General features: G+C 38.3%; 1 protein-coding gene across 1 annotated transcript in view; it reads left to right on the top strand.

Annotated features, from left to right (window-relative positions):
• Positions 1 to 17388, top strand: part of CCSER1 (coiled-coil serine rich protein 1) — a 1235863-nt gene extending 1218475 nt beyond the window's left edge. The window contains exon 10 of the mRNA XM_075544883.1: positions 16903 to 17388. Within this exon, the coding sequence (XP_075400998.1) occupies positions 16903 to 17388 (486 nt within the window). The remainder of the gene's footprint in view (positions 1 to 16902) is intronic.
• Positions 17389 to 19925: the final 2537 nt, after the last annotated feature.

Genomic DNA, 19925 nt, shown 5'->3' with positions numbered 1-19925 from the left:
GAATTTAAAAGCTTGAGTTCCAATCCACAGACTGCTAGCATTGCATTCCTGGATAAGTATTTAATTATAAGAGTTTTGTTTTCTTATCATTAAAAAGAATATAATAGAACATAATGTTTAGTAGGTATTTAGGATAATAATATATGAAAATAACTATAGCACATAGTAACTATATCTTAATTAATATATAGTAGCTATTAATTAAATCTTATTTATAATTAACAAATACAATCTGAGATGAATTGACTTCCAGTCTTCCACTACTTTTTTAACTCCACCTACAAACTACACTCTTGAGCTTAGAATGCTTAAGAATTCCTTCCCATGTAAGAACATGTCACCTTTCTGTGTACTGGAAACCGCTAGTTCTTAAGAGCACTCATCACTAACCTGCTACTGTTTGTCATTGTTGCATATACAATTTTTGTTTGATTTTGTCCAAGATTCAAGTCCTGTTTGATATTTTTTTAACATTTTATTAGGGACTCATACAACTCTTATCACAATTCATACATACATCAGTTGTATAAAGCACATCTGTACATTCTTTGCCCTAATCATTTTCAAAGCTTTTGCTCTCCACTTAAGCCCTTTGCATCAAGTCCTCTTTTATCCCCTCCCTCCCTGCTCCCCCCTCCAACATGAGCCCTTGATAATTTATAAATTATTATTTTGTCATATCTTGCCCTATCTGGCATCTCCCTTCACCCCATTTCCCATGGTCTGTCCCCCAAGGAGGAGGTCACATATAGATCCTTGTACTCAGTTCCCTCTTTCCAACCCACTCACCCTCTACCCTCCCAGTATCGCCCCTCACACCCCTGGTCCTGAAGGTATCCTCCACCCTGGATTCCCTGTGCCTCCAGCTCCTATCTGCACCAGTGTACAAGCTCTGCTCTATCCAGACTTGCAAGGTTGAATTCAGATCATGGTAGTGGGGGTGGCGGGGTAAGGGGGTGGTGGGGAGGAAGCATTTAGGAACTGGAGGAGAGCTGTATTCTTCATCGGTGCTACGTCGTACCCTGCCTGATTCATCTCCTCCTCTAGACCCCTCTGTGAGGGGATCTCCCATGACCAACAAATGAGATTTGGGTCTCCACTCTGCACTTCCCCCTTCTTTCACTATGGTAAGATTTTTTTTTTTATGATGCCTTATACCAGACCACTTCCACATCTCGTGATCGCACAGGCTGGTGTGCTTCTTCAATGCTCCGTCCCCACCTGGGTTACAGCTTTATCTCTTCATTACATTACCTTACACTTGATCATTCCCTTCCAGGCCTGACACTCCCACCTCACCTGTTTGGATCCCATGTTCTTCCCTTTTGAATCCCATGTTCTTTCCTTGAATCCCATGTTCTTCCCTTGTCCCTGGTTTGTTAAAACCTCTTCCTTACCCCCCACCTCCCCCTACCCCAAGTCCCCCCAGAACTGTCAGTCCTGTTGTTTTTCCTCCAGATAATTCATCCAGCGGAACAGCAAGGGAATGGAGTGGCAAGGTCCCCAGGGAATGCTGTTGGATATTTTATAAAGGGAAATGACATTTTCCTATATTACAGCCCTACTGGGAATAAGATGGGCTTTTTATCCCCTAAATAATTTTAGTCGGAGAAACTCTCAGGTGCAGTTCTCCCCCGTCCTACAGGTTCGCTAGGAGCGGACAGCTACTCTATGGCCGTGAGTCTGATTCACCGTCCTTGTAGGTCCCGTTGCTCCCTCTTGCAAGTATGAGGTGGCATCCCCGACACGTGCATGTTGGAGTCGAGAAAAGCTCTCCTTCAATTTCTGACACTAGAATGATTAAGTTTTACAAACAAAAAATGACGTTCTGCTGATAGTATACTATTTGCTTGGCACAATTCAGAACCGTTTCTCTAAAAGTAAAAGAGAGGTTCTTTGAAAGTGTATGCTTTTATGGGGAAAAGATATTATATTGCTTATTGTATCCTTCTTTAACCTACTTGAATTTGTAAAGTATGTTACAGAAAATCGACTAGTGAAGTGATCCTTATAGAAGGCTTTCCATCTCAACAATGTCTTTCTTTCTTTCTTTGCTTTTTCATGAATAGAGAGAATGTGATGGTAAAAAACAACTTCAATGCAGACTATTATGTAAAACTGGTTAAAAGGTTACTCTTACTTTGTATATTAATTCATTTTTGAAGAAAAAGAAGATTGGAAATATAAAACATTTGAATTTTGGTGCTGGAGAAGAATATTGAAAGTACCTTGACCAGCTGAAAGGATAAACTGATCCTTTTTGTAAAAAGTACAGACTAGGTGCTCCTTAGACGCTAGGATGGCAAGACTTCATTTTTGATACCTTGGAAATATTGTCAGGAGAGGCCTGTCAATGGAGAAGGCCTTCCTGCTCGGTAGAGCACAGAGGCAGCAAAAAAGGGGAATGTCCTCAACAAGGTGGACTGGCACAGTGGATGGAAACCATGGGCGTAGCCATAGCAACACACATGAGAAGGGCTGGGGTCCAGGCAGTGTTTTGTTCTGCTGTGCATAGTGTCGCTATAGACTGGAACTGACCTGCTAGACCCAACAACAACAAGCTTTTACTGAGTTTATTGATACTGGGAATAAAATTTTGGTAATTACTAATATATACAATGTAAATAAAGGTAATAATAAAGTTTATTTACATTTATGGTTCATTGATACATTTAAATATCTCATTTAGTGAGCAATAATGCTAGCACAGATCCTTATTCATTCAAAGACTTTTCATATGACTAATTTTATTTAGCAAAGTCTGATCTTTCAGTTTTTTGTGTTGGCCTGGCTTTCCACGTTGCTGTGATGCTGGAAGCTAAGCCCCCAGAATTTCAAATTCCAGGCAGGTTACCTCTGTTGACCAGGTTTCCATAGACCTTCTGACTAAAAAGAGACTAGTAAAACAAACAAACCGGGGGTTCAATTCTGGATATTAATTAATTAATTAGATAGAGTCAAAATCTTATGAGTCGCAGTGGGCCATTGTCTGATATGCTGTTGATGTTAGGTTCTATCTAGATAATTACATTGTATGGTGACTCCCATACAAGGGAAAAGACTGTGTAGCCCTGAGTCTTCTTCCTGCTCACTGTTATCTTTGAATCCCTTGTTAGAGCCACTGTGTCAGTCTATCTGCTTAAGTGTCTTCCCCTCTTTTGCTGTTACGCTTTACCTACAATAATGTTATTTTTCAGGGATTGATCTCTTTTCGTAGTCTGTCCAAAGTTCAAGAGACTCCAGGAAAAGGTCTCCCCAGATCAGAAGGCACTCAAAATGCTACTGGGGAAAAGCTTTCTTTTCAAAGTAGAGTTGTCCTTAACAATGTGGATGGAGCAAAGCTTTGGGGACTTCATTTGCTGATAGGAATGTACAATATAAGAAGAAATAACTGGAAGGAAGAAAAAAAAGGAGACTGTAGAATGTAAGTATGTGTCTAGGCAAATTAGAACTCATAAGAAATGCAATGCAATGCATGAAGGTCAATAGCCTCAGTATTGGGAGCAAAATACATGGATCTTGGTCATGCTGTGTCCAACAATCATATGATTTATTCTGATGGTGAGATAGGTGAAGTTTATTATCTCAACCTGGCTGATAAACACATGTGGAGTTCAATGAAGGGCAGAGAGATAAATGGCTCCGTGAGCCTTGCCTTTCTGGTTCTCGGGTCTCTTGCTTTCTGGTGATCGGAGCAGGGTGCAGCTGCCTTAGCTGTTCCCTGCTTCAGCTGGCAAGGCTGACTTCCTGCCAGATATCCCTGAGCAGAAGCCACATGGACCTACCCTGATGCAGGTCTGGGTACTGGAGCAGCCGTGTGGAGACCCCTGCTAGCGCTGAGATGCTTACATGTTCACTGACTCGGCTTTCCTCCTGCAGTCGGCATCATTGTGTCTGTTTTGTGAGAGGGAGGAGGACTTTGTGGATTGGTGGTGGATCTATGGATTAAAGTTGGACTTGTGGGCTTGCGCAGCACTGGGTTGGGATGTTTTCTTGATGTGCACTTACCCTGTATATCTGTATATAAAAATGTCTCTTATACATATGAGTTTCCGTGGATCTGCTTTCTAAAATACCCAGACTTACACAGATGGGAATTAAAATTCAAGAGAAATGCCGTCACATTCATTATCAACAGGAACACTTTACAACAATGCATATTAATACAACTATTCTTCAAATTTACACAGCAGGCATGAAAACGAGTGGTAAAAAATAACATTTAAATGTTAAATTGATCAAATATGTAGTAAAGATGTGTTGATAATTATGGGTGATTTAATGGCAAATTTTGGAAAAATATACAGGAAGGCTCAGTAATTGGGAAATTTTGGCTTTGGTGACAAAAATTAAGCTGTAGATTGAATGATACATTTTCCAAGACTAATGATTTTTTTCTCTGCAAATACTGTTTGTTTTAAACAAAGTAAAGAGTAAATGCTGAATGCTTTAAAAAGGAATCATATTAAAATCATCTGTGGTAAACAACATGGAAACCTAGATATCATTAGTCAGAACAAGGGCGAAAGTCCATCTTTGGAAGACATCATCAATTGTTCACAATAATGTTTTGGTTTAATCAGTAGAAAACTAAAACAGATCCATAATAAAATCCTCAGTATATTCCATATGCATTTTAGAGTGCATTTCCAGAACAGATCAAAGGCATTGCAAACGAATGCATGAAGACCTGATGCATTATAGGACAATATAAAAATATCGTTCATGAGGAAAGTGGATATCAGAAGAGTCTGCGACATGTGCTCTTGAACATTAATTAACCAAAGTGAATAGAAGAAATTATGAAGTAAACAGCCGAATAGAAAATATTATAGGACAGCTTGGAAAGAAAAATTAAAGTATTGTAATTAAATAAGCAAAGTCCTGGAATTAGAAAGACACTCCATATAAATCACTCCATATAAATCAAACTGCAAGAAATTAACAAAAGCAAATTCAAGTCTTGAGTTTCAGTATCAAAGGATTCTATGTACAAGCCACTGCATTGACTTGAGCCAAACTTTTGAGGCTTTACCGGGTCATCGTTCTTCTGAGGAGTGACTGGTAGGTACAAACCACTGACCTTGTGGCTAGCTGCCCAAAGCTTCTCTGAGTGCTCTATGCCAGAGGTTCTCTAGGCAAAAATGTGAATAAAGCAAGAATCACCTAAAAATATAGAACCATATACAGAGACACTGTACCCAAAATAATTGGCTGATATTCAACCATTTCAAGATCAATACTGACAGATAAAGATAAAGCTATATTGAAACATTTTTGACAAAGAAGGTTTTAGTAATTGATGAAATAAAATTGAAATGTGTCTAGGAACTTATGCACAACAGGAAGCACTCACTGGTCAAGAAATATGGATGACAACTACCTGGACCATAAACAAGAACTGACCCACATATGGACCCATTCCAGAGAAAAGTGATGCGAAGGGGTGTGGCATGTATCAATAATATATTTAAAGTAATATGCCAGTAAATTTTGTTGGGTATAATTTAAAAACTGTTGTTGTAATATATCAATAAGAAGCTGTGATAAATCCAAGCCAAATTCAGAGGAGGATGTGAAGCCAAGGATATCGTTGCTGGCAACAGAGAGATCTTGTGTGGAAGCAGAGACTAACAGAATGATATTTGGGCTTTATGATTTTGAAAGTACTTTAGGGTCAGGCTACATACAAACTAGAGAAGAACCTTGTGAAGAATTCTATTTCCACAGCACTTCATTTTGTTCATCCAGAACATGCGCAGCCAATAGTGGGATGCCACGTGGCTTAAAGTCGGTGAATGTGTGTATCACAGTTATGTAGCTGCACGATTGTATCCCATCTATATGCTGAGCAAATAATCCAAGGAGCTGGACTATATAAAAAAGAGCGCTGCGTTAGGGTTTTAGAAAGTTCACTAACATGTCACTAATCTGTGATAAACAGATAACATAACCTTGATTGCTGAAAGTGAAAATAATTTGGAGTATTTGCTGATGAAGATCAAACACCACAGCTCAATGTAAAAAATTAAAAATCTCACAACTGGACAAATAGACAAATACATAATAGAAGAAAAAAGATGTAAGTTGTCAAACATTTCATTTTACTTGGATTCCCAATAAACATTCCTGGAAGAAGCCCCCGCCCCCAAAAAAGGTACATTATGTTGGTTAAATGTGTGACACAAAACCTCCTTAAATTTTTAAAGAGTAAAGCTGTCATTCTGAAGACTACAATGGGCATGACCCATGCCATGCTCATTTCAGTCACCTCATATACATGTGGAAGTTGGACATTGAATGAAGAAGACTAGAGGAGGATAGCGTTGAACTACACGTTGCTGCAGAACATTGAAAGTATCATGGATTGTTAGAACAAACAAATTTGACCGGGAGGGAGTTATCATCTTCCAATCACCAATAATTATCAATGCATCTTGATCATCTGTTTGATCAATTTTAGACTACAGGTGTTGGTAAAGTGCTTTATTTTCTTCATCACTAGTTTTAATTTTGGTGGATGATTTGAATAATAGTTGTATTAACTCATCTTCCTGTTAATTATATACATATTATCCTATCACAGATATCATTGTACTTCAAGATATATCTTGAATTTTTGACATTAAATGCAATGCTATTCCTGTTGAATTTGTCTTCATACCATATACTGTAAGCCATATTATTGTGCAACTCAAAATGTCCAGAACCTATCCCTGTCAACTCATTAATGCCTAGGTCTCAGCCTGTATATGCTCCATTTCATTTTTGACAACTCCTAATTTGGCCATATTCATACTTTGTATATGCCACACTCTAATTGTTTATGGATGTTTGCATTTAGTCTGCTTGAAATCAGAGGCAGGTTTTTTTATGAGCAGTACTTTTTCCCATGATGTAATGCAGTTGTAATAACAAATTCATAAATAAATCTCTAGTTCTTGACCCAAAATTCATGCCATCCACTGTCGCTTTGTGCAGACTCTAATCTACAGTGTAAGCCTTGGTCTTGGTAGTGAACATTACAGAGAACTTTAACCACAAAAAACACTGGGGAGGAGGAGGAGGAGGAGGAGGAGGAGGAGGAGGAGGGGGAGGAGGGGGAGGAGGGGGAGGAAAAAAGGGAGGGGGAGGAAAAGGAGGAGGGAAAGGAGAAAAAGGTAAAGGAAGAGAAGGAGAAGAAACTTTCCAAACCAAATTCATCCAAACAGGAATGGGTTATTTAAGCATGTATATTTATTTTATAATTGTGCTAACATTCTTCATTTTCTTAATTTATGAGGTAGCTAAGCATATACTTTATAGGCAAGAGATAATGTACTAGAAAAGACACACTGAGATTGCCTATGAGTTGGCTTCTTTGATCCTTTTAACATGCCTTTAGTAAAACTATATATGGAATTTAATATTATATCCCAGGAGGGTTGAAATTATCATACAAAGAAAATGAATTTCCCCCTCAAATGTAATAAGTAAAGTTATGGAAATTAAATCTCCTCCCATTTTCTCTACTTTCTTATATAATGACTGTAAAAATAGAAATAAAGGTAGAATTCGGATCATGGTAGTTGGGGGGAGGAAGCATCCAGGATCTGGGGGAAAGCTGTGTTCTTCATCGATACTACCTCACACCCTAATTAACCCATCTCCTCTCCTAAGCCCCTCTATGAGGGGATCTCCATTGGCTGACACTTGGGCCTTGGGTCTCCACTCTGCACTTCCCCCTTCATTTAATATAATATATATATACACATACATATATACATATACACATAAATACACATACATACACACACCTATATCTTTTTTTTTTTTTTGCATGATGCCTTATACCTGGTCCCTTGGGCACCTCGTGATCGCACTGGCCGGTGTGCTTCTTCCATGTGGGCTTATTTGTTTCTGAGCGAGATGGCCGCTTGTTCACCTTCAAGCCTTTAAGACCCCAGACACTATCTCTTTTGATAGCCGGGCACCATCAGCTTTCTTCACCACATTTGCTTATGCACCCATTTGTCTTCAGCGATCCTATCATGGAATTCTACCTTGCAGGGCTGGATAGGACAGAGGCTGTACACTGGTACATAGGAGGGTTGGAGATACAGGGAATCCAGGGTGGATGATACCTCCAGGACCAAGGGAGTGAGGGACGATGCTGGGAGAGTGGAGGGTGAGTGGGTTGGAAAGGGGGAACTGATTACAAGGAGCCACATGTGACCTCCTCCCTGGGAGAGGGACAGCAGAGAAGGGGGGAAGGGAGACCCCGAATAGGGCAAGATATGACAAAATAACGAGGTATAAATTACCAAGGGCATATGAGGGAGGGGGGAAAAGGGAGGGAGGGGGGGAAAAAAAGGAGGACCTGATGCAAGGGGCTTAGGTGAAGAGCAAATGCCTTGAGAGTGATTGGGACAGGGAGTGTATGGGTGTGCTTTGTACAATTGATGTATGTATATGTATGGATTGTGGTAAGAGTTGTTGGAGTCCCTAATAAAATGTAAAAGAAGAAAAAAAAAAAAGAAAATGATTAGGGCAAAATATGTACAGATGTGCTTTATACAATTGATGTATGTCTATGTATGGATTGTGATAAGTGTTGTATGAGCCCCTAATAAAATGTTTAAAAAAAAATAGAAATAAAAAAAGACATTGCCCCTGGCCATTATCACTGGGGATTTATTAAAGTGTCTTTCATCCCAAACAAAATTTTCTCACACACTCACACAAGCAATCACCATCGTTTTTCCACTGCTTGAATCAGTGTATAGAGCATACTATTGACCGAAGGGTCTGTTGGCAACTAATGTATCAATTGCACATGTATTTAAAATGTCGAAAGAGACGGGAAGTAAATAAAAGCTCTTATTCCTAAAGATTTACATCATCTAGAAGGCGAGAAAATGATCACGGCAGAAAAATAAACATAACAAGTTCCTTAAACAAAATTGAGTAAAAATAGTTACATATATTTTAAAGCTAAGAATGTTCCTAAAGCAGACACCATGAGTCTAGCCGTGCTTTATTGCTACACCAGGTCATCAGCATGGCTGGGACCACCACAAATCGCTTTACTCACTACTACTGAGTGCATTTTGACTCCTGTCAAACCGATAGGACACAGTGGAGCCTCCTATGGATTTCAGAAACTGTGTTTACTGTGAGACTGAGTGTAGAAACCTCCCATTCTCTTGCCTATCCACTGGTAGCTGGGAGCAGCTACCCTGTGGTTAGCACCCATTGCGTAGCCTGCTAGGCCTTCCAGGGTCCTAGAACAAATTTAGGCAAGAGTAAGGGGAGAAAGAGGTCAACCACTTCAAGCAAATGCTGAACTCTAGGTTGGCAGGGCACTGCGAATATCACAACAATAAAGGCAGGAAAGGCAGGGATAGCAAAATAACACAATTTGAAAACACTTTGTCCAAAGGAAGAGAGCCTGAAAAATATCCAATTCTCAAGCATCATTTTTTAAGGAAACAGTTTGTTCCCCGTTCCAAAGATTTGGGCCCTTTGTCAAAGAGCAGCAGTCTGTAGCTGTCTAGAGTTGCTTCTGTGTTCTGTATTACGTTCCATCGATGGGTAGATCCAAACGGGTACTACTTCCATTGCTGCTCTCAGTACCCTGACTGTGCAACAGGTTTTGAACTTGAAAGTGAGTGGTCCCCTATAGTCTTCTTCTTTGATCGCTGGAATTTGTTTATGTAGGGTTTCTCTTTCCCATAAAATGTTGGTGACTGGCTTTCAATGACTTTTAAAAAGGTACTGAAATCTGGAGACTAAGTCTGCCTCTCCTTTAGTATAATATATTCCATTTGTTAATCTTGTTTGATTTCCTTATTGGTTTCCTGTGATAATGTTTTGTAGTTTTCTGGGCAGGTCTTTTGTTTCTCTGGTTAGTGTTTCATCTTTCAGATGACAATTTTATATAGTATTGTTCTACTAATTTTCTTCTCAGAGCTCTTTTTGTTAGTATCAATGAATCCAATTGATTTTGTTGTTGTTGTTGATCTTGGACCAGTAACTTTGCTCAATTTTTCAATAAGTCCAACAATTTTCATGCTGAGTCTGAGTTTTCTATGTATGAGATAATATAATCTTCAACTAAAAAGTTGAACCAACTTAAAAAATTAAAACTTAATTTATATTTAAAAGTTATTAAAATATTTAAATTATATTAAATGAAATTTTAAAAATTATTTTTAATGGCAAAAATAAACTCTCTCCAATGCAGTTGATGCTAATGCAGACCTACCCTATAAGACCAAGCAGAACTGCCCCTGTGGGTTTCTGATACTGGCACTCTTTACAAGAGCAGAATACCTCTTCTTTGTCCCAAAGAGAAGCTGGGGGTTTCAAACCAATGGCCTTGCAGTTAACATCCAATGCATAACAACGACACCACTAAAGCTCCATTTACCCTCTTTGGGTGTCTTTAATTACCCTTTCTTAGCTTTTCGCTCTGGCTAAGACTTCCATCTGCACTCCTGGGGCTGGAGTGGGTTCTGTGTTCACTGCTAACCTCCTGGTCAGCAGTGAGAATCCATGAGCCACTCCATGGAAGAAAAATGAGCCTTTTTACTTCTTACACATGACAGCCTTTGAAAGCCACAATGCAGTTCTGTTCTGTTTTATAGAGTCCCTATCAGTCAAACATGACTCAACAATAGGGAGTTTGATCTCCAACACTACAGTGACTAACAGTGGTGTAAAGGTCATTTTTGTCTTGTTCCCATTAGCAAGAGGACTCTTTGCAGTTTCTCTCAATTGAGAGTCATGTTACATGTTCACCTATGGTTTGTATATATGCCCTGATTAGGTTGACAGATCTTCCTTTGATTCCCATTTTGTTCAGCGTTTTTCGCAGAAATGGGTGCAGAGATATGTCAACTTGCTTTTCTGTGTCAGCGTACATGATAATGTTCATTTACCTTTTAAAATTCCTTTGATAGATTATGGTGTTTGGTTTTCTAATGTTGATCCATCCTTACCAATTCTAAATAGTCACAATGTATTATTTTTTGATATATTGATATCATTGGCTAAGATTTGGTTGGACATTTTTGAATCTATGTTCATGAAGACAATAGGTAGATGATATTCTTTGGTAGTGATTTCTCTCCATAGTTGTAGTTATGCTTACTTCATAAAATGAATTCAGGCATACTCCACATTTTCATACTCTGAATAGTATGAATAAAATTGGTGGCAGCTGTTCCCTGAATATTTTGTGGAATTCACCATAAAAGTTACCTAAGGCTGGATTTTTAAAAATAATTGATCTATCAATCTTTTGTTTTGGGTCTGTTCAGATTTTCTTTTCAGCTGTTTATATATGTAGTGCATATATAAAAATTTGTCAAGCTCTTGATAAGATTGTTATTATCCCCTTGATTTCTGTTGGTTCCATTGTGATATGGCCAATTGCATATCTTCTTCATGCTATTTGAATCTTTTCCTATCGTTTCCTGTGGTTAGTTGCCATTGAGTTAGCTTCTACCCATGGCGATTCCATGCGCAACAGATGCACGAGTCCTGTGCCCCTCTCACATTGTCGCAATGCCCGAGACCATCGGTGCAGCCCCTCTGTCCAGCCAGCTCACATAGGACACTACTCTCTTTCATCTCCCTTCTGCTTTACCTAACAAAGTGCTCCTCTCCAGGGACTGGTCTCCTAGCAACATGTCAAAGTATGCAAGACGAAGTCTTACCATGCTCTCTTCTGGCCTTGCTTCTTCCAAGAGAGATAGTTTTGTTCTTTGAGCAGTCCCTGGTTGAGATAGGTAGTTTATTGTGCCAGCCTGGCCGACAAACACATGTGGGATTAACTGAAGGATGGAGAGATAAATGGCTTCGTGAGCCTTGCCTTTCATGTCTCTTGCTCTTTGATCATCGGACCAGTGTGCAGCTGGCTAGCTAGTTCTGTGCCTCAATTTGCAAGCTACACTACCTGTGGGACACCTAAATGTGAACTGTGTCGTTGTAATTTGAGGTCCCTTTAAGACTTACCTTGACAGAGAATTGGAATGTATATATCTAGAGCTGGGGACTGACTGTTGGTGAGCTGGCTGAGGGTTGGTGACCTGCCTTGCTATTTGCTGCCTGTGTTGGGTTAGCCTAGCTCTCTCTACAGAGGACTACCTGACGGCCCTCAAGACTTGAAGGACTGCCAGCATCTCACAACTCTCTTATGGGAGTGAGTTGTACTGAGCCATGTGTACTGCTTTATAATTTAACTGTTCATTTCTTGTATTATATATCTATCTATCTGTATATAATTTAACAGTAACTTTCTTGTGAGATATATATATATATATATATATATATATATATATATATATATATATATATATATATATATATATATATATATATATATCAGCAATCTGGTTTTATCTCTCTAGAGAACCCTGTCTAACAAAATGGTACTTTCAAATTCATCTCTAGCACCAAAATTCAAATTCATCAGTTTTCCACAGTTCTCTTTATTCAGTGTCCAACTTCTACATGCATATGATGCAATGGAGAATATGATGGTTTAGGTCAGTTGCATCTTAGTCCTCAGAGTATCTTGCTTTTAAATTCTCTAAAGAGTGCAGCAGATTTACCCAAGGCAGCTTATATTTTGGTCCCTTGACTGCTGCTCCCATGAGCAGTGATTATGGATCTAAGAAAGAAGAAACTTTAATCTGTACTGCATTTGTCCTGCTGTTTCCTAATGGTCCAGTTGTAAGGATTTTGCTTTAAGTTGTAATCCTTATTGAAGTTTACAGTCTTTGATCTTGATCAGCGAATGCATCCATTCTTCCTTTTCTTCAGCTAGCAAGGTTGTGTCATCTGCACAGCACAGGTCGCTGATAAGCCTTCCTTCAGTCCTGATGGCACGTTCTTCATATAGTCCATCTTTCCAGATGGTTTTCTCATCGTAAACATTGAACACTATGGTGAGAGGATGCAACCCTGACACTCAACTTGCCTGCCTATGGTTGCTCATTTAGCACAGCTGCCTCTTTGTCCATATACCAGTTCCTCAGGAGCATGATGAAGTGTCTGCAGTTTCCATTCTTCTCAAAGCCACCAACCATTTATGACAGCCCAGACAGGCGAAGGCCTTTGTGTAGTCGATGAAACACAGCAAACACCCTTCTGTGATTCTGTGCTTTGAGCCATGACCAATCTGACATCAGCAGTGTGACCCCTTGCTCTATGGCCTCTTCTGAGTCCTTTCCTTAGTTACATTTATACGTGGTTTATTGGTTTTGTTCATCCTTTCAAAGAATTATGTTCTTGTTGATTCTCTCCATTATTTTTCCATTTCATGTATTTCCTCTTTCTTACTTCTTTTCTGTTGTTGTCTGTAGGCTTATTTTGTTACTCTTTTTCCTGTTAGAGAGTTTGATTTAAAATACTGATTGAATTTTTCTTTTCACAAGTGTGAATTCAATGAATTGACCAGAACACTGCTTTTCCTATGTTCAAAAGACTTCAGTACTTTTGGGGTCTTTTTTGGTATTCTCATTTGATCCAAGGAATTCTTCAGTTCATTTACTTTTTATTTGTCCAGCACTTTTAAAGCAGGATCTTGATCAGTTTTGATGTATTTAATTTTTCCCTTGGTCTATCTATTGGCTCTTTATACTTTTCAGGACTTCTATTTGAGATAATGCTTCACAATATTGTGATGTTTTAAATTTTACTGAGGCTTGCTATGTTGTTTAATATATAATTAATCTTAGAAAATATTCCATTTGGGAAAGTGTTATTGATGCATGGAATGCTCTCGATATGTTGGTGGGGTCAAATTATTTGATTTTGTTGGCTATTTTTTTCTGTGTCTTTGTTGGGTTTCTTTCTAGTTGTTCTGTCCTCCATCCAATGTGGTGTATTACAACCTCCTTTTGCTACCATCAACGTTCTCCAGCTGTGCAGCAGGTTACACATGGAAGCTGCTGTCCACAATTCAGGCATTTGAACCTACCAGTCGCTCCTGTAAAGATTTAGTCCTAGAAACCCAAAGGGGTCTCACTCATTGCCTTCTTACCTGCGTTGTTTTTGCTGAGAGATCGCATTTTAGTCTTATTGATTCACTGTAGGTAACTTTATGTATTCCTTGATGTGCTCTTAGATTGCTGTCCCTGTCTTTGATTTTGAAAAAGTTTGATTATGATATGTCCTGGTGATTTTACTTTATCAGCTTGTTCTGCAATATTTTCCTGGATTCTACTAGTTTTTTTTCCTACTCTATTTTCCATGATTTCATCTGAAGCTTTCTTTTTTTGAAATCTTTTAAAATTTAATTTATTATTTTTAACCCTAACTCTAACAGAAGTTTTCTTTATTTTTCTCTTAATCTGTTGAAAATATCTACACATGATTGTTTTAAATTCCTTATCAAATATGCCCATGCCTTTATTCCTGAAAATGGTCTTCTGCCTATGTATACTAGTCACTTGTTTGAGCCAGTCTGTCTTGTTTATTCTTCTGAATTGAAATTCCCAGCAGTCTCTGACCATGGTGGTGTGGTTATATGTGTATTTAATTGAAGATCATATTTTGATGAGACGATAGCTATGCACCACCTATTTCCCAATGAATCTAATGGAAAATGTCAGTGTGTGAAGTGGTTTATGTTTTATATATCACAATAAAGGACATCTTTGGGTAGCATTTTGATTATCACTAGTGAATCAGTTGTACTGGGGTGGGTCGTTATTCTTCCTCCATAAATATTATGCACCGGTGTGGCTGGGCTGTGTGGGCATGGTTGTTATCTGCTGTCAACTAGGACAAATAAATATGAAAATAATTTTCAAAATATCAAAAGGTAACAAGAAAAGCACATAAAATCAGAAAAGAAAACCAATTTAAATCTAACAAGGAGAAGAAAATAAAAGGGAGAAAAAGAAGGAACTATTTAATAAGCAAAACTAGGAAGAAGAAAACAGAGAGACCCAAAAAGAAAGGGAAAAGAAGAAAGTAGAAAGCAGATAAAAGGATGTAAAAGAAAAAGAAGGAAATGAAACAAGGAATGGAGAAACCTTGCACCGCGGCACAACTGAGAGGTGAGCAAATGTGGTTCGCTCGGTAGGTACATGGATGTTTTGGCACCCGTGCCAGCCCAGGAGCTCTCCAGGAGGGACGGATAGGGTGATAATTTCATCTTACATGGTTTCTTTGGGACTAGCTGTCATTTGGGAGTTGGGCATGTTTTCTGGAAATAGTACAAGAAGGTTGAGACTGTGCCTGAGCCTGTCTGCTGCTGTGCTGAGACAGAGTTCATGAATCCCCAGACACGGGACAGTGCACCAAGAGCAGAGTCACAAGGAGGCACCTGTGACCCAGGTGGGATGTAACTGGCTGGTGTGCGGGTGAGCTGTGGGGATGTTCCTTTCTGTTGTTACTAGGGGGGATCCTACCTTTTGAATCAGAACCAGTATGGATGCTTTTGCTAGTTCTGAGCAAGCCAACCTGATCTTGCTGAGCGGGGCCAGTCAGAAACGTACCTATCTGTTAAGTGCCTGGTGACATTTGTTCAGGGTCTTCTCTGAGTCAGTGTTCAGCCCACTTCTCTTGATTTTCCTCTAAAGCAGTGGTTCTCAACCTTCCTAGTGCCACAAGCCTGTAATACTGTTCCTCATGTTGTGGTGACTCCCCAACCATAAAATTATTTTCATTGCTACTTCATAACTATAATTTTGCTACTGTTATGAATTGAGCAACCCCTGTCAAAGGGTCATTCAATGCCCAAAGGGGTCACGACCCACACATTGAGAACCACTGCTCGAAAACTTAGTGGTCCATGAGGATCACCCGCTGTTTCACTAGGTCTCTCTCATGTCTTTGTGGTCGAGGATCTGTGTAGCTTGTCTCCCTTCTCTGCCATCTTGCTGGAAGTCCCGTGGTTTAAGCAATACCATGTTACTGGATGAAAAAATTAGATCTCAAAGTGGTGATCAAGTTTGGTGAGATGGAATTTGAGGAAAGAATGGGAAAGGAAATAAATTTTTCACAGTATATATCATTGGATGTCAAGTGCTCAGAAACATTCACTGACTCCTACACCATATCATTCTGCAAATTTCATGACTTTTGTTTCTCATTTTTTCTCTTTCTCCTTCTCTGTAAGTACAATAATTATCTGCTCCTCCCCCCCTTTTTTTGTCAGCAGAGCAATTAGCTAGACAATCTCAATTACACCTCAATGGCTTTTCTAAAACATGGCACTGTTCTCTCCGAGAGGATCTGGCCCAGGCTTGCCGCATCTTACACCATTGCTTCCTTCGCAGCATTATTCATTGCGCTCTGTCTTCATTTTCTCACTTGAGAATGAACTTATTGGGAGTAAAAAGATATAAGCTATTCATGAAACTAATTTGATTAATAAAGTGCATCCAAAAGCTTGCATGAACTAAGTGCTGAAATTTTTTTCTAAGTCTCTGTTGGTCTCTTTAAGTAAATAATATGACTTTGGTGTTTTAAATTCCTGAAAGTTGGAAGATTTCACATTAGTAATACATATAATTATATTAATAATTCTAAATCTCCCTGGACATATACTTAGAGAAATACAGCCTATTAAAAGTATCAAAACAAGCTGTAATAGCTTCATATTCATATACTAAAATAAATTGTATTTAGGATAAAACTTGATCCACAGAATTCAAACTTAGGAAACAAAATAATTTTTAAAATCCCATTTATAATAAGTTACCTATATAACCAATGTTGCATAGTCATATTTGAGTGGAAATAACATCACAGACAATTCTGTTGGTCTTTTTCTGAAATTTTTGTGAGGATGGAAGGAGCTTGCATACAAATGTAAACCTTGTGCTAATATCACTTAATCATCTATGCGTGCAATGAATCCATCGTTAAACACATGTTTTCTTTTCTGCTCCCTTATCACAGGCTATCTATCGAAATCGAATTGCGAGCCAGTGTCTCAGCACAAGGGACAGAAAGCCAACGCATACTCACACCGAGGACCGTTTTAGATGCTCTGCAGCTGATGCGACAAGCGCCCATGAGAACAAGACCTATCAACTCTCAAGTCTGTGCCTCAGCAATTTTTTGAAGGACAAGGAATTAGTGGAAGTTATCAAGCATTCAAGGGAAACCTATGATACCCTAACTTCAGATGTCACCCAGAACATAAGGGCCACAGGTGCACAGAATTCTCTTAAGCCAATGACGAAGACAGAAGGGTTCTCCACATTCTCAGAAAAACCAAAGGACCAATCTACTGTGGCCCGACAGCATTCCACCTTTATTGGCAGGTTTGGCCAGCCACCAAGAGGGCCCATCTCTTTACACATGTACAGCAGGAAGAATGTTTTCCTCCACCACAATTTACACTCCACGGAGCTGCAGACTCTAGGCCAGCAGGATGGGTAATCATCGCATGCCTGTCTCTGCCTAGAATAAAGATGCTTAGGACTAAGCGTTTCTCATGCATAATGCATAACTCATTTTTATATCATAATGTACTTATTTTTAATTTTTATTTACCAGTAATAGCTTGTACGTTTTAATTTTCATTTTAGAATGAGGGTTGAGCATGCTAATTGAATTAGGTTGACTTGCCTTGGCGATGTCACTATATATATGTATGTATAAGTGGAAACATCTTGCTGGTTTATAGAGTCCATAGCTTATTTATCTCTTTTTTCTATCACTCACCGATGGCATTGAAGTTCCAGAAAATAAAATTAAATGGCATTCTCTTCATTTAATAGTGTTACTGTGAAAATAGATGTGATGAATGGATAAAGGAATTGTAAAGATTTTTGAATTGAATAGCTAATAGAATGAGAAAAGAAGGATTTTAAAGTCTTACATTTGTCCTGATATTTATTTTAAGGATGAAGTTTGCTTGCATGTAACCTAGAGATGTGTCTGTCTCTCTATTACATACATCCAGGCTTATCTTATGATACTATTAAGGGGGGAATGCTATTCCTTTTATCCCCTGAATGTTTAGTTCACACTAGTTCACAAAGGATTTCAGACTGAGTAATTGCTAGCCAAATAGCAAATGACAGCTCCAATCCTCTAATTTTTTTTTTTGCTTTTAGCGTTTGCTCCTGATGTTGAAGTACTATGACATAGCTCAGTAAGATGGTAAAGTTGGAAGTATTTCCACAAAGGATGAATAAAGCATGATGTGCTATGCCCATTGATTCACTATCATGGACATATTTGCATATTTAAAATTTTTGAAGGATGAAAGATTCTACAAAACATGTTGTTCAATTCTCTTTTCTTTTCTTTAAGAAATCACATGTGCTTTTGCCTTTATGCTTTGTTTTAGTACATGCACAGATTCTCATTATACTCATCAACCCAAATCGGTGACTCAACATAAATAATGAGGAACAGAAAGTCAGTTTTGGGTAGCCCAGTATACAGTACCCTGACTTTGCACCCATTTAAGCTGAATACAAAAATAAAATAGCTGCAAACTATTGCATTTGATTTTAGTCATTGCTAACAGGTATGTTCAAATTCATTTGATGCCAGTATATATTGCTTTGAATATTATGTCAGAATACATTGTATACATTGAAGTATATCAATAAGTCTAAGTAAATAGCTCATTTAGGCTTAACTAATAAGAAATGGTAAACATCAAGCTACACAAAAGTTAAATGAAAATTTAAAAGGCAAGTAGGAATCAGGGCTGTAGGTTGTTTTTACAAAGATAAAATGACTGTATCCACTTTATCCATTGACCATGCTGTTTGAAACTGCCGTACCTACTGCATGAGCTGTTTGCCCGTATTCTCTAACAGACAAAACCCATCAGTGAGAACAAATGAAAAGAATGAAGGGGGATTGAGATAGCAGTTTTTGCATGGCATCTGACTAACCTGCTTACATTAGAGCTATGTTTGAAATGCAGCTCCTAATATGAAAATGAATTTAAGCTCTATGTCATGGGGAAATGCATTCGATTGCCTTGCTTCAACTATCGAGCTTTAATAAATGTTCTAACCTTGATTGGATTTAATAGATTAGAAAGTCTAGTGACTATATTGTATTTGCGATTTTTATTTTCCAAGGGAAGACGTATGTGCTTTGAGACAAATGTTTGTCAAATTGTTTCTTTGTTTATGTTTGTAATTCTGCCAATATAGAATAATGTGCACTGCAATTTGCTTGATTTAAGGCAGACTGCTGTCTACAGTTCCCATTAAATTTAGAAGCTACAATATCCGCAAGGAGATGCATTTTAGGAAGGGCGCTATTTAGGAAATGTTAGATAAATAGTAAAATCATGATGAGTAATTGTGGAAGTCAGCTTGATTGTCTCTGAAAGTTGATGTGTGTTGCGACCGTATCTTAAATATGTAAATAAATGAGCATGATAAAATAATCAAGGATTTTTTCCCAGGATATGGAAATACTGTGTATCACAAATAATGTTTTGATTTAAACTTTTGGAGTTTATAGCTTTGTTTTCCTGCAAAAATAGACTTTTGGATTATGCTTTGTAAAAATAATCTATTTAGGAAAAGCGGTCATTTAATAGACATTTTAAGAGATGTTTTAAACAGTAGTATTTTCTTGGAAAATCTTTTTTAAAGCTGAAACCTTCAAAAAGAAAACTGGAATTAAACAGGTCAATTTTGAAAGGCGGGATATTTTTTGGAAATACCATCTTAAAACTGTTTTGTATCAGTATTTTGAGCATTGTTATAATATTATTTGTAATACCAAGTGTAACTCAGGCCTGGAGAAAGTGTAAACCCCCATGCTAACGAACGCTTCAGCAGGGCCGGTAAAGCAGAGGTCCTCTGTCAGCTCTACCGGGACTCATCTTAATGGCATGTGGGCATTCTTTCCGTGAACTGATTTCTTTGTACCAAAAGATCTAGTTTTCTAAGACAGTTCCATGTACAAAAAAAAATGATTTCTACATTTCTCCAGGA

This window comes from Tenrec ecaudatus, chromosome 3 (assembly GCF_050624435.1).
Source record: "Tenrec ecaudatus isolate mTenEca1 chromosome 3, mTenEca1.hap1, whole genome shotgun sequence".
NCBI lineage: Eukaryota > Metazoa > Chordata > Mammalia > Afrosoricida > Tenrecidae > Tenrec > Tenrec ecaudatus.
The sequence above is the reverse complement of the archived record's forward strand: the minus strand, read 5'-3'. Positions and strand labels throughout refer to the sequence as shown.